The sequence below is a fragment of the Eleutherodactylus coqui genome, chromosome 11 (assembly GCF_035609145.1).
Source record: "Eleutherodactylus coqui strain aEleCoq1 chromosome 11, aEleCoq1.hap1, whole genome shotgun sequence".
In the NCBI taxonomy this organism is placed as follows: Eukaryota; Metazoa; Chordata; class Amphibia; order Anura; family Eleutherodactylidae; genus Eleutherodactylus; species Eleutherodactylus coqui.
The window spans coordinates 138,501,397-138,515,683 of NC_089847.1; the positions used below are offsets into that span (position 1 = coordinate 138,501,397).

Consider the following 14,287-nt stretch of genomic DNA (forward strand, 5'->3'; position numbering starts at 1 on the left):
CCCTGGGAAGTAGCTGACACCCATCGAGCCCCGGGATGTAGCTGACAGCCACCGAGCCCCGGGATGTAGCTGACGGCCACCGAGCCCCGGGATGTAGCTGACGGCCACCGAGCCCCGGGATGTAGCTGACGGCCACCGAGCCCCAGGATGTAGCTGACGGCCACCGCTGGTATCAGGAGTGACTTCCAGGTTGACGGCCGAGATGTGCTGGTTGTGGCCAGTCAGCGGCTGCTGTGTTACATCCCCAAACTTCTAGCATCATGGCCCCCAAGATATGAGCAGTGATCACCATGTGAATGCTACCTAAGGGAGCGTTGGAGCACTGCGCTATTCTGTACTCCAAATAAAACGGAAACCAGAGAGGATGGTCTGTTCCTTTCCATTCGGGGGTCCCATCACAGCTCTGTTTTCTGCAGCTGTCATGGGACCCCCAAGTGGAATCACTCAGTGTGTTAAAGCCCCCTATGTGAATGCCCCCTTATTCCAGGATGTCGTGATCCATTAGTCCCACAACAGCCAGCAGACGGCTCGGATCTCGTCCTCAACGCCATCATACCAGCGGTTTGGGGCCGCAGCGCTGGATCCCGTTGGTGGTGGAGGGGTAAGTATACTTCACTTTATGATTTTAATACATGGGGCCCTATTGAAGCGGACAAGCCCTTTATAGCTCCCCTTTGGTTTGTCAGGGACCGCAGGGCCGCTGCACTGCTATATAACATTGTATACGAGAAGAGCGGCGGCTCCGCACGTGTTCCTGCGACGCGCTGTTTACATCACTGCTTTTGGTTTCTGTTGTTCAGCTTCGTCCTTGGAGCAATAGTAAAGGGGAAGTGCTAAATCAAATACAGACGGCTCCTGAAGGACGCCACTTACTACAAGGGGTCCGTCCGGGCTCCGGCATCCCCCCAGCACAGCCCCTGGTGCATTCAGGGCTCGTTCATATCACCGTTCCGCGCTGTTTCAGAACAATGAAGGCGTGCCGTCCAACAGGCCCAGCGGAGCCTGCGGTGTATGTCTGCACGCTGCGCAATCTGCAACACGCCGCCCGCTGCGGCTGCAGAGCACTCTGCTGTGTACAGTCACAATAACACCCCCTATTGAACCCCGCGGGGGGCAGCAGGTAGTGTCACCGGGGGACCTGTGGCAGTGTGGTGGGCACCGTGGGCCTCACCCCCGGCCTGGCACAGAAGGCCCTCCTGGTCACCGGCACGATGTGAGAGGAGGAGTATTTGTCCGGGTTTTGCATGTTTCGCAGCTGGAGACAATTATCTGGCAATCTTGTATTCCGCTGACAGTTCTTGGAGCGCCTGACATCATACACAGATTGATAGCTGTGTGTATACCGCGGCCCCCAGTCATTACATCACGACCGCCGCAGGAGGTGATGGGGTGGATCACACGCAATAGGATTAGATACACAGCTCAGTAGACAGTATCACACATGATGGTATTGCATACACAGCTGAGCAAACACATCACTGCCCCTCGTGCAGGTATCACACACATCACTGCCCCTCATACGGGTATCACACACATCACTGCCCCTCATATGGGTATCACACACATCACTGCCCCTCATATGGGTATCACACACATCACTGCCCCTCATATGGGTATCACACACATCACTGCCCCTCATACGGGTATCACACACATCACTGCCCCTCATACGGGTATCACACACATCACTGCCCCTCATACGGGTATCACACACATCACTGCCCCTCATATGGGTATCACACACATCACTGCCCCTCATACGGGTATCACACACATCACTGCCCCTCATACGGGTATCACACACATCACTGCCCCTCATACGGGTATCACACATCACTGCCCTTCATACGGGTATCACACATCACTGCCCTTCATACGGGTATCACACATCACTGCCCTTCATACGGGTATCACACACATCACTGCCCCTCAAACGGGTAACACACACATCACTGCCCCTCATACGGGTATCACACACATCACTGCCCCTCATACGGGTATTACACACATCACTGCCCCTCATACGGGTATCACACACATCACTGCCCCTCATACGGGTATCACACACATCACTGCCCCTCATACGGGTATCACACACATCACTGCCCCTCATACGGGTATCACACATCACTGCCCTTCATACGGGTATCACACATCACTGCCCTTCATACGGGTATCACACATCACTGCCCTTCATATGGGTATCACACACATCACTGCCCCTCAAACGGGTAACACACACATCACTGCCCCTCATATGGGTATCACACACATCACTGCCCCTCATACGGGTATCACACACATCACTGCCCCTAATACGGGTATCACACACATCACTGCCCCTAATACGGGTATCACACACATCACTGCCCCTCAAACGGGTAACACACACATCACTGCCCCTCATATGGGTATCACACACATCACTGCCCCTCATACGGGTATCACACACATCACTGCCCCTAATACGGGTATCACACACATCACTGCCCCTAATACGGGTATCACACACATCACTGCCCCTCATACGGGTATCACACACATCACTGCCCTTCATACGGGTATCACACACATCACCGCCCCTCATATGGGTATCACACACATCACTCCCCCTAATACGGGTATCACACACATCACTGCCCTTCATACGGGTATCACACATATCACTGCCCCTCATACGGGTATCACACGCATCACTGCCCTTCATACAGGTATCACACATCACTGCCCCTCATACGGGTATCACACATCACTGCCCCTCATACGGGTATCACACATATCACTGCCCCTCATACGGGTATCACACACATCACTGCCCCTCATACGGGTATCACACGCATCACTGCCCTTCATACAGGTATCACACATCACTGCCCCTCATACGGGTATCACACATCACTGCCCTTCATACGGGTATCACACATCACTGCCCTTCATACAGGTATCACACATCACTGCCCCTCATATGGGTATCACACATCACTGCCCTTCATACGGGTATCACACACATCACTGCCCCTCATATGGGTATCACACATCACTGCCCTTCATACAGGTATCACACATCACTGCCCTTCATACGGGTATCACACACATCACTGCCCTTCATACAGGTATCACACATCACTGCCCCTCATACGGGTATCACACACATCACTGCCCCTCATATGGGTATCACACACATCACTGCCCCTCATATGGGTATCACACACATCACTGCCCCTCATACGGGTATCACACACATCACTGCCCCTCATATGGGTATCGCACACATCACTGCCCCTCATACGGGTATCACACACATCACTGCCCCTCATACGGGTATCACACACATCACTGCCCCTCATATGGGTATCACACACATCACTGCCCCTCATATGGGTATCACACACATCACTGCCCCTCATATGGGTATCACACACATCACTGCCCCTCATACAGGTATCACACACATCACTGCCCCTCATACGGGTATCACACATCACTGCCCTTCATACGGGTATCACACACATCACTGCCCCTCATACGGGTATCACACACATCACCGCCCCTCATATGGGTATCACACATCACTGCCCCTCATACAGGTATCACACACATCACTGCCCCTCATACAGGTATCACACACATCACTGCCCCTCATACAGGTATCACACATCACTGCCCCTCATACAGGTATCACACACATCACTGCCCCTCATACGGGTATCACATACATCACTGCCCCTCATATGGGTATCACACACATCACTGCCCCTCATATGGGTATCACACACATCACTGCCCCTCATATGGGTATCACACACATCACTGCCCCTCATATGGGTATCACACACATCACTGCCCCTCATACGGGTATCACATACATCACTGCCCCTCATATGGGTATCACACACATCACTGCCCCTCATACGGGTATCACACACATCACCGCCCCTCATATGGGTATCACACACATCACTGCCCCTCATACTGGTATCACACACATCACTGCCCCTCATACGGGTATCACACACATCACCGCCCCTCATATGGGTATCACACACATCACCGCCCCTCATATGGGTATCACACACATCACTGCCCCTCATATGGGTATCACACACATCACTGCCCCTCATACAGGTATCACACACATCACTGCCCCTCATACGGGTATCACACACATCACTGCCCCTCATATGGGTATCACACATCACTCCCCCTCATACGGGTATCACACATCACTGCCCCTCATACGGGTATCGCACACATCACTGCCCCTCATACGGGCATTGCACATTTCGCTGCCCGCAGCCTGTTCTAATCTCACAGCCCAGGAGGGATGCATCGTGTGCCCGGCGGCGGTCGCGGTGATCCAGTTCATCTGCCGTTGCCAACAAACAAGTGATTTGTATTACCATCATCACTGCCCAAATTGAAGCCGCACGTCCCGCATCTCGCTGTGAGTCACTGGCCGCTCCAGTAATGTGCGCAGATCACAGCATGTCCCGTGTATCTAAGCCTGCTGTGTGTGATGCGCTCTGCTGAGCTGTGTATCTAATCCAGTTATATGTGGTACTGCCTGCAGTGTCATGTATCTAACCTAGTTATGTGTGTCGTGTATCTCAGCCTAGCATGTGGCACGCTGTGATGCTGTGTATCTAAGCCCATCCTGTGTGATACATCCTGAAGAGCATCTGTTTGGTGCACAGCCCTCCAATTATCTCTTGTGATTCAGGACGCCAAATAGGGACATCCAGAATGTGGGACTGGCCGATCCCGGCAGATTCCTTTCCGCTGCGCTGTCTGCGCTTTATGGTTTAACTGATTAAAGGCAAATTGGGACAAATGGTCGGAGCTCGTTACTGCTTCTTGTGAAAGGACATCAAAACTGGGGCGCCGGGCTGCCATGTCACGGGCGCTGTGTTCATAAAGCGCAGATTGAGCGCGCTGTGTGAATGTACCCCAAGAGATGGGGGATACATGTCTGATCCCTGCGTGTCCCGAGAACGGCGCCCCCCAGTGCCCCACGCGAATACAGCGGCAGCCGAGCAAAGATGGCTGAACGCATCGACCTCCACCCGTCCCATAGAAGCGAGCCGTGGGCGAGCATGCACATTCAGCGGTCCGACCGCAGCGGTCACACATCTAGCCTCCATCCTGTGTTTACGCACTAAGCATCTTTGGTGGAAGCCCCCCTAATTGATAAAACGCTCCTAAAGCATCAGCGTGCCAGTAATCAGCCCCTGTAAACACCACGGCATGGGGGCCAATCCATGATCAGAATGCCAGAACTGCTGTAAAGACTGACACGACCATCTGCAGAGCAGTCAGAGGGGCTGAGGAGGGCATACGACCGGCGCCCTAGAAGTGTCCCTGAGCACAGTGCAGCGAGCTGCAGGCCATGTGACTCACCGCCATCAATCCAACATGGCCACCTCTAATATCTGCCATTGGGCGCCTTCACATGGGCGTATAGTCACATACGTACTCTGTCCAATACACACAGTATGTATACACATGCGTTCTCGTGCAGCGTAGCTATGCTCTCCCTATACTATAAGGCTTCCTTCACACGAGCGGATGCCGTTTTGTGAGCCGTAAAATCACGTGAATGAAGAAAAGACGCAATCAAGTCCGGAGCCTAATTAGCGTTTTCTCATCCATTCACGCGGCCGGGTGCGACATATTAGCGAAAAAATATGCCGCAGCCCGTAAATCCCTCGCTCAGCGTAAATCCTCGATGTGACTTGTAGTGCCTAAATAGAGGCACCGGTAAGCTTTCCCCCCCCTCCCTGTATTGCAGCTCCCATAGAAGTCTATGGGGGCCGCCAGCGTTTATCGGTCGAAAGATACAACCAGAACCATCTTTTCCAGCAGCGTATACATCGGGTCGCCGATTTCGGTCGCATATGCGCTATTTTTTCTGGCGCAACGTTTTTACACTATATATCGGTCATCTGAACGAATCCATGGGAAGCCTCAGATGGGCGCCATTTTTAGCCAACGTGAAAACCAGCAACACAGCCGCATAAAAACGCTTGTGTGAATAAAGCCTAATACAGTAAATGCGCACAACGAGAGGACATGCCGCCGCGCTTTTCTTTTTAAGCCACCGAAATACGCCTCTTCTGGAATTCCTGCGCTGATACAATACAACAAACCAGCAGCTCTGAGAAGGCAGGAGGGTTCTCAGCCAACAATTAGAGAAGCTGCACTTTTTTGGTGATTCTTCTGTAACAGGTTAATTAGTCTATTCTGCACATGTTTCTTACAAAACTATGCAGCTAGGTCAAGACGGGCTGTGGAACAGTAGAGGGCGCTCCGCCAGATGTGTCTGCAGTGTATCTTCTGTTATCATATGCCCCCTGTGCCCCACCACCCCGTGTTATACTCCTCTCCCTCTCCTGTTGCGGTAACATGCGGTGATCCCTGGGCGCTACGAAGGGAAGCTGTTCTATTCTGCAGACATCTTCTCCCCTCAGAGCGTTCGCTCCCCACTAGATCCAATGCATTGTCAGGTATCAGGTGTGCAGTGCTGTGTGTCACGAGAGGAGGAGGAGAAAAACACCGGGCTGTGACTACCTCTCAGACATGATGTACCGGCTGGTTGTCAGTAGTAATATTACTGTAGTATAAGGTGTCGGATCTCATGTCTAATCACAAGTCATTACATCAGTGATGTCATCAGCAGGGGGCGGGCTGTGACAACTTCATTATATCAGTGATGTCATCAGCAGGGGGCGGGCTGTGACAACTTCATTATATCAGTGATGTCATCAGCAGGGGGCGGGGCTGTGACTACCTCAGACATGGGGCTGGGAGAGTGTTGCGTTGTCTTATAGCTGTTTACAGGGATATAACATTTCTATTTAGGGGAGCGGTAGTTGCCGTGTCTCGGGGGCCGGTTTGGGGTTCCCCTCCTCCATGCTCAGCTTTTGCAATCATACAGACATGAAATGTGGACTGATGGGGCGGTCACACGGTGCGCTGCTGCGGTCTGGAGCGAAGACGCTTTTATTTATAAACCTTTCCTGTAAAAGATAGAAAAAATATTAATGGCCATAAAGTGCGGGTAAATAAATAAATGTGCGCTATTTATAACCGGTCGTTATCGCCACGCCAACCGCCCCCCGCCGGCCGCACTAACACTTGGCTGAACCCCCAACTCTTGTCATTGAGCGACGTCTTCATAGATTCGGGAAGAACAAGCTGCGCTCCGTCCGGAGTCTCGGCTGCGATCAGAGGAAAGCGTGGCTCCTTCTTAAGGGACACATGCAAATGAATGCAAGTGTACAACCGCCCAGACGTGCGGGATGTGCCGGGGCCCGATGTTACTTTACCAACAGCCCATACATGGTGGGTGTACATCAGGACAGGACGAGGAAGGGTTACTGGGGGCCCGACTACCCCCAATAATAGGTAATTGGGAAAGAAGGAGCCGCCATGTTGGATTTTAATATGCCACAACAAATACGCCGTGTCTGAGGAAGAAAGGAGTCTGGAGGGGTCCTCATCATAAATTGTAGACTCTTGTGCCCCCTATTTCCCCATAGACTGTAAGCTCTTGTGCCCCCTATTTCCCCATAGACTGTAAGCTCTTGTGTCCCCCTATTTCCCTCTTATAGACTGTAAGCTCTTGTGTCCCCCTATTTCCCTCTTATAGACTGTAAGCTCTTGTGTCCCCCTATTTCCTCCTCATAGACTGTAAGCTCTTGTGTCCCCCCTATTCCCTCCTCATAGACTGTAAGCTCTTGTGTCCCCCCTATTTCCCCATAGACTGTAAGCTCTTGTGTCCCCCCCTATTCCCTCCTCATACACTGTAAGCTCTTGTGTCCCCCCTATTTCCTCCCCATAGACTGTAAGCTCTTGTGTCCCCCTATTTCCCTCTTATAGACTGTAAGCTCTTGTGTCCCCTATTTCCCTCTTATAGACTGTAAGCTCTTGTGTCCCCTATTTCCCCGTAGACTGTAAGCTCTTGTGTCCCCTATTTCCTCCCCATAGACTGTAAGCTCTTGTGCCCCCTATTTCCCTCTTATAGACTGTAAGCTCTTGTCCCCCCTATTTCCTCCCCATAGACTGTAAGCTCTTGTGCCCCCTATTTCCCTCTTATAGACTGTAAGCTCTTGTGTCCCCCTATTTCCTCCCCATAGACTGTAAGCTCTTGTGTCCCCCTATTTCCTCCCCATAGACTGTAAGCTCTTGTGTCCCCCTATTTCCTCCCCATAGACTGTAAGCTCTTGTGTCCCCCTATTTCCTCCCCATAGACTGTAAGCTCTTGTGCCCCCTATTTCCCTCTTATAGACTGTAAGCTCTTGTGCCCCCTATTTCCTCCTTATAGACTGTAAGCTCTTGTGCCCCCTATTTCCTCCTTATAGACTGTAAGCTCTTGTGTCCCCTATTTCCCTCTTATAGACTGTAAGCTCTTGTGTCCCCTATTTCCCTGTTATAGACTGTAAGCTCTTGTGTCCCCTATTTCCCTCTTATAGACTGTAAGCTCTTGTGTCCCCTATTTCCCTGTTATAGACTGTAAGCTCTTGTGTCCCCTATTTCCCTCTTATAGACTGTAAGCTCTTGTGTCCCCTATTTCCCTCTTATAGACTGTAAGCTCTTGTGTCCCCTATTTCCCTCTTATAGACTGTAAGCTTTTGTGTCCCCTATTTCCCTCTTATAGACTGTAAGCTCTTGTGCCCCCTATTTCCCTCTTATAGACTGTAAGCTCTTGTGCCCCCTATTTCCTCCTTATAGACTGTAAGCTCTTGTGTCCCCTATTTCCTCCTTATAGACTGTAAGCTCTTGTGTCCCCTATTTCCCTCTTATAGACTGTAAGCTCTTGTGTCCCCTATTTCCCTCTTATAGACTGTAAGCTCTTGTGTCCCCTATTTCCCTCTTATAGACTGTAAGCTCTTGTGCCCCCTATTTCCCTCTTATAGACTGTAAGCTCTTGTGCCCCCTATTTCCTCCTTATAGACTGTAAGCTCTTGTGTCCCCTATTTCCCTCTTATAGACTGTAAGCTCTTGTGTCCCCTATTTCCCTCTTATAGACTGTAAGCTCTTGTGTCCCCTATTTCCCTCTTATAGACTGTAAGCTCTTGTGTCCCCTATTTCCCTCTTATAGACTGTAAGCTCTTGTGCCCCCTATTTCCCTCTTATAGACTGTAAGCTCTTGTGCCCCCTATTTCCCTGTTATAGATTGTAAGCTGTTGTGTCCCCCTATTTCCTCCTTATAGACTGTAAGCTCTTGTGTCCCCTATTTCCTCCTTATAGACTGTAAGCTCTTGTGTCCCCTATTTCCTCCTTATAGACTGTAAGCTCTTGTGTCCCCTATTTCCCTGTTATAGACTGTAAGCTCTTGTGTCCCCTATTTCCCTGTTATAGACTGTAAGCTCTTGTGTCCCCTATTTCCCTGTTATAGACTGTAAGCTCTTGTGTCCCCCATTTCCTCATGGATCGTTAGTCATGAGCAGCGATGCTTCAGGGTGACGGTTCCTTCATCGGGGGGCTCACCATTACTCTGACCTTTCTTCCACCGACCAGAGGTTCAGTCCTGATGATTCCGGCCGTTGTAGGTCGGGTTTATTAAAGGACATTGAGTGTGAACTGGAAACCCTCCACGGCTCTCCTAAGTGTGGCCACCGCAGGAACGTGGCACTGGTAATCCGCTGGTATATCATTGGCTCCGCTTATCACTCACACAGACGATTGTGTCGCGTTGCTGAAAACGCATTGATTTCTGTTAGGCTACGCACGTGAAAAAGAAGGCGGTATGCCCTAATTTGGTGGATATTACACCCCAATATAGGATACGGGGATTTAACATATTGAGCAAGTCTGCATGTTATATGTATATATGCTGTGTGTACGGTGCATGTAATATGAACCCCCCATATGCCAGTGGGAGTGGGCCCTTATTGTCACTGTGTTCTCCCATAGCTTGTCTTATCTGAGCTTCCTGGTTCCATGAGTACAATTCCAGAGCTGCAGTGAGAACTGACACACAAACAGATTGATATCAGGATGATTGTAGTAATTGTTGCTACATAAATCAAGAGCGACGAATCACGTAAGGAGAAGAGCTTCTAATTCCTGCCTTTTTTTTCCATCCCAGGTACTCAGGACCACAGAGGGCAGAAATGACCATGACCGCCAACAAGAACGCAGCCATCCCTCAAACCACTGGTGGCTGTAGGATACCACGGGAAGCTCTAGAACGGTAATGACACCAAGAGAGATGCTGGAGAAACATATACTGCTGCTATGTTACTGTCCAAACACCGGAGGGCGCTACAGCAATAAACAGTTATGGCTGAGGTGCAGGACCATGGCATATTGGCACAGTCTAGATCTGGAAGCAATAGGGATTAGAACCATGGTACTCCTCCTGTTGAATCTCTGGGCTCCTCCACCACTGTTTGTGTGGGATGTCTTAGCTCCTCCTCCACTATGTCTGTTGGATGTCAGGGCTCCTCCTCCTCTACTTGTATTGAATCTCTAGGCTCCTCCTCCACTGTTTGTGTGGAACGTCTTAGCTCCTCCTCCACTATGTCTGTTGGGTGTCAGGCTCCTCCTCTGCTGTGTGTCTTGGGTGTCGGGGTCTTCCCTTTCTGCCATGTTTTCATTGCAGCATATTTCCCTATGATGGAATCCATGGTAAAGCCATCTGATGACTTGGCGCTCGTCCGCGGCGCGTTCTGCTTCTTTTATTGCATTATAAAGGGTATATCAAGGCAGGCATGGCCATGTCTACTAAGCAGTGCTGTCAGGCATGTCTGTCTGCATTGTGTCCGAGGTTTTCAGGCTCCTGCATATGATTACCCAGGTCTGTGAAGACGGAAACTGCAGCCTTAAAACCTGTTTGCCCTGCAAACGTAATAACTGCAGCTGCTTCTTATGTCCTGAGCCTTGCACAGTCAGTGTATCTCTTGCATCATCCCTGACCCCAGGAGCTCACAATCTAATCTCCCCATCACACAATGTATCACTCCCATCATCCCTGACCCCAGGAGCTCACAATCTAATCCCCCGATTACACACAACGTATCACTCCCATCATCCCTGACCCCAGGAGCTCACAATCTAATCCCCCCATCACACACAATGTATCACTCCCATCATCCCTGACCCCAGGAGCTCACAATCTACTCCCCCCATCACACACAACGTATCACTCCCCTCATCCCTGACCCCAGGAGCTCACAATCTAATCCCCCCATCACACACAATACATTACGTCCTTCATCCTTGACCCCAAGAGCTCACAATTTAATCTCTTTATCACACACCATGTATCGCTTCCATCATCCCTGACACCAGGAGCTCACAATCTAATCCCATCACACACAATGTATCACTCTCATCATCCCTGACCCCAGGAGCTCACAATCTAATCTCCCCCATCACACACAATACATTACTTCCTTCATCCTTGACCCCAGGAGCTCACAATCTAATCCCCCCATCACACACAATGTATCACTCCCATCATCCCTGACCCCAGGAGCTCACAATCTAATCCCATCACACACAATGTATCACTCTCATCATCCCTGACCCCAGGAGCTCACAATCTAATCTCCCCCATCACACACAATACATTACTTCCTTCATCCTTGACCCCAGGAGCTCACAATCTAATCCCCACATCACACACCATGTATCACTCCCATCACCCCTGACCCCAGGAGCTCACAATCTAATCCCATCACACACAATGTATCACTCTCATCATCCCTGACCCCAGGAGCTCACAATCTAATCTCCATATCTCACACAATGTATCACTCCCTTCATCCCTGACCCCAAGAGCTCACAATCTAATCTCCCCATCACACACAATGTATCACTCCCATTATCCCTGACCCCAGGAGCTCACAATCTAATCTCCCCCATCACACAATGTATCACTCCTATCATCCCTGATCCCAGGAGCTCACAATCTAATCCCCCCTTCATACACAATGTATCACTCCCATCATCCCCGTGCCCAGGAGCTCACAATCTAATCCCCCCTTCATACACAATGTATCACTCCCATCATCCCTGACCCCAGGAGCTCACAATCTAATCCCCCCATCACACACAATGTATCACTCCCATCATCCCTGATCCCAGGAGCTCACAATCTAATCCCCCCATCACACACTCTATCACTCCCATCATCCCTGACCCCAGGCGCTCACAATCTAATTCCCTCATCACACACAACGTATCACTCCCATCATCCCTCATCCCAGGAGCTCACAATCTAATCCCCCCATCACACAATGTATCACTCCCATCATCCCTGACCCCAGGAGCTCACAATCTAATCCCCTCATCACACACAATGTATCACTCCCATCATCCCTGACCCCATGAGCTCACAATCTAATCCCCTCATCACACACAATGTATCACTCCCATCATCCCTGACCCCAGGAGCTCACAATCTAATCCCATCACACAATGTATCACTCCCATCATCCCTGACCCCAGGAGCTCACAATCTAATCCCCCATCACACACAATGTATCACTCCCATCATCCCTGACCCCAGGAGCTCACAATCTAATATCCCCATCACACACAATGTATCACTCCCATCATCCCTGACCCCAGGAGCTCACAATCTAATCCCCCTATCACACACAATGTATCACTCCCATCATCCCTGACCCCAGGAGCTCACAATCTAATCCCCCCATCACACACTCTATCACTCCCATCATCCCTGACCCCAGGAGCTCACAATCTAATCCCTTTATCACACACAATGTATCACTCCCATCATCCCTAACCCCAGGAGCTCACAATCTAATCCCTTTATCACACACAATGTATCACTCCCATCATCCCTGACCCCAGGAGCTCACAATCTAATTCCTTTATCACACACAATGTATCACTCCCATCATTCCTGGCCCCAGCAGCTCACAATCTAATCTCCTATACTCTGTAGGATTGCCGGAGATAGTCGAGGTATTTCTCACGCTCAACCGCCAATCCATTCAGACGTGGACATAACTCCCAGCACACCCGCTGCCTTGGGGTCAACTCCCATCTCTCCTTTACCCCTTACATCCAATCTCTGGCCCGAACATGTCAGCTGCACCTCAAGAACATCGCAAGAATCCGCCCTTTCCTCACTGTGGACGCGCTAAAAACGCTCACTGTCGCCCTCATCCGCTCTTGGCTCGATTATTACAACTCGTTGCTGATCGGCCTCCCCCGCTCCAGACTCTACCCTCTCCAATCCATCCTGAATATGGCAGCCAGGCTCATCTTCCTGTCCAGCCGCTACTCGGACACCTCTGCCCTCTGTCGGTCACTGCATCCACAGCGCAGCGCCCCCTACATTGTATCCCTCATCCTCAGCACAGCGCCGCCCTATATTGTCCCTCATCCACAACGCAGCACGACCCTACAATGTATCCCTCATCCACAGCACTGCTCTGTCCTCCATTGTATCCCTCATCCACAGTGCAGCACCCCCTACATTGTATCCCTCATCCACAGTGCAGCACCCCCTACATTGTATCCCTCATACACAGCGCAGCGCCCCCTACATTGTATCCCTCATCCACAGCGCGGCGCCCCCTACATTGTATCCCTCATCTACAGCACAGCACCCCCTACATTGTATCCCTCATCCACAGCAGCACCGCGCCCTACATTGCTTCCCTCATCTCAATCCATCACCCAGCCCGGGCTCTCCGCTTTGCTAATGAAATCAGACTGAGCGCCCCTTTAATTTGAACCTCTTATTCCCGCCACCAAGACTTCTCTAGAGCAGCACCGGTCCTCTGGATCACGCTACCAAAAAATATCCGGGCAATCACTTCAGGCGTGCTGTAAAAACGCACCTCTTCAGGGAGGCATACCGCATCCCCTAAACAAACCCCTCTGTACTCCGCCTGAAAACATGCTTCCTGACCTACTGACTGCAATCCCTGCTAGCCGTAATCAACCGGCATCTGCAGTCACATCGGATCAGCCACTATACAGCCTGACCATTGTCTGTGTATAGCATCCCTCACTCTCCACCGCGCCATACCGTGCACATCTCCAGCCCACCATACCTGCACATCTCCAGCCCACCACACTGTGCACATCTCCACCCCCTCTACCTTCTGTATCCCCCCATTATCTGTAGTATGTAAGCTCATCGGAGCCCCGCACCCCTACTGTTTCCATTAATTGTAAATAAAGATTCTTATTATTACATGGGACTCCCACTCCTGTGATCTCTGGGGTCCCAGCGGTCAGATCAGCTGTCTTGTGGTTTCGGGGCGGCCCCTTCAGGAGTTGGGGTGGTTGAATCTTGGGT

The 14,287-nt window shown here is 50.9% G+C and overlaps 1 protein-coding gene across 3 annotated transcripts in view; it reads left to right on the top strand.

Annotated features, from left to right (window-relative positions):
* DENND2B (DENN domain containing 2B) overlaps positions 1 to 14,287 on the top strand; it is a 219,049-nt gene that overhangs the window by 116,333 nt on the left and 88,429 nt on the right. For all 3 annotated transcript variants that reach the window (XR_010787191.1, XM_066583667.1, XM_066583666.1), the window contains one exon: positions 10,091 to 10,195. Coding sequence is in view for 2 of the 3 variants with exons in the window: in XM_066583667.1 (XP_066439764.1) it covers positions 10,116 to 10,195 (80 nt within the window). In the remaining variant the exon portion in view is untranslated. The remainder of the gene's footprint in view (positions 1 to 10,090; positions 10,196 to 14,287) is intronic.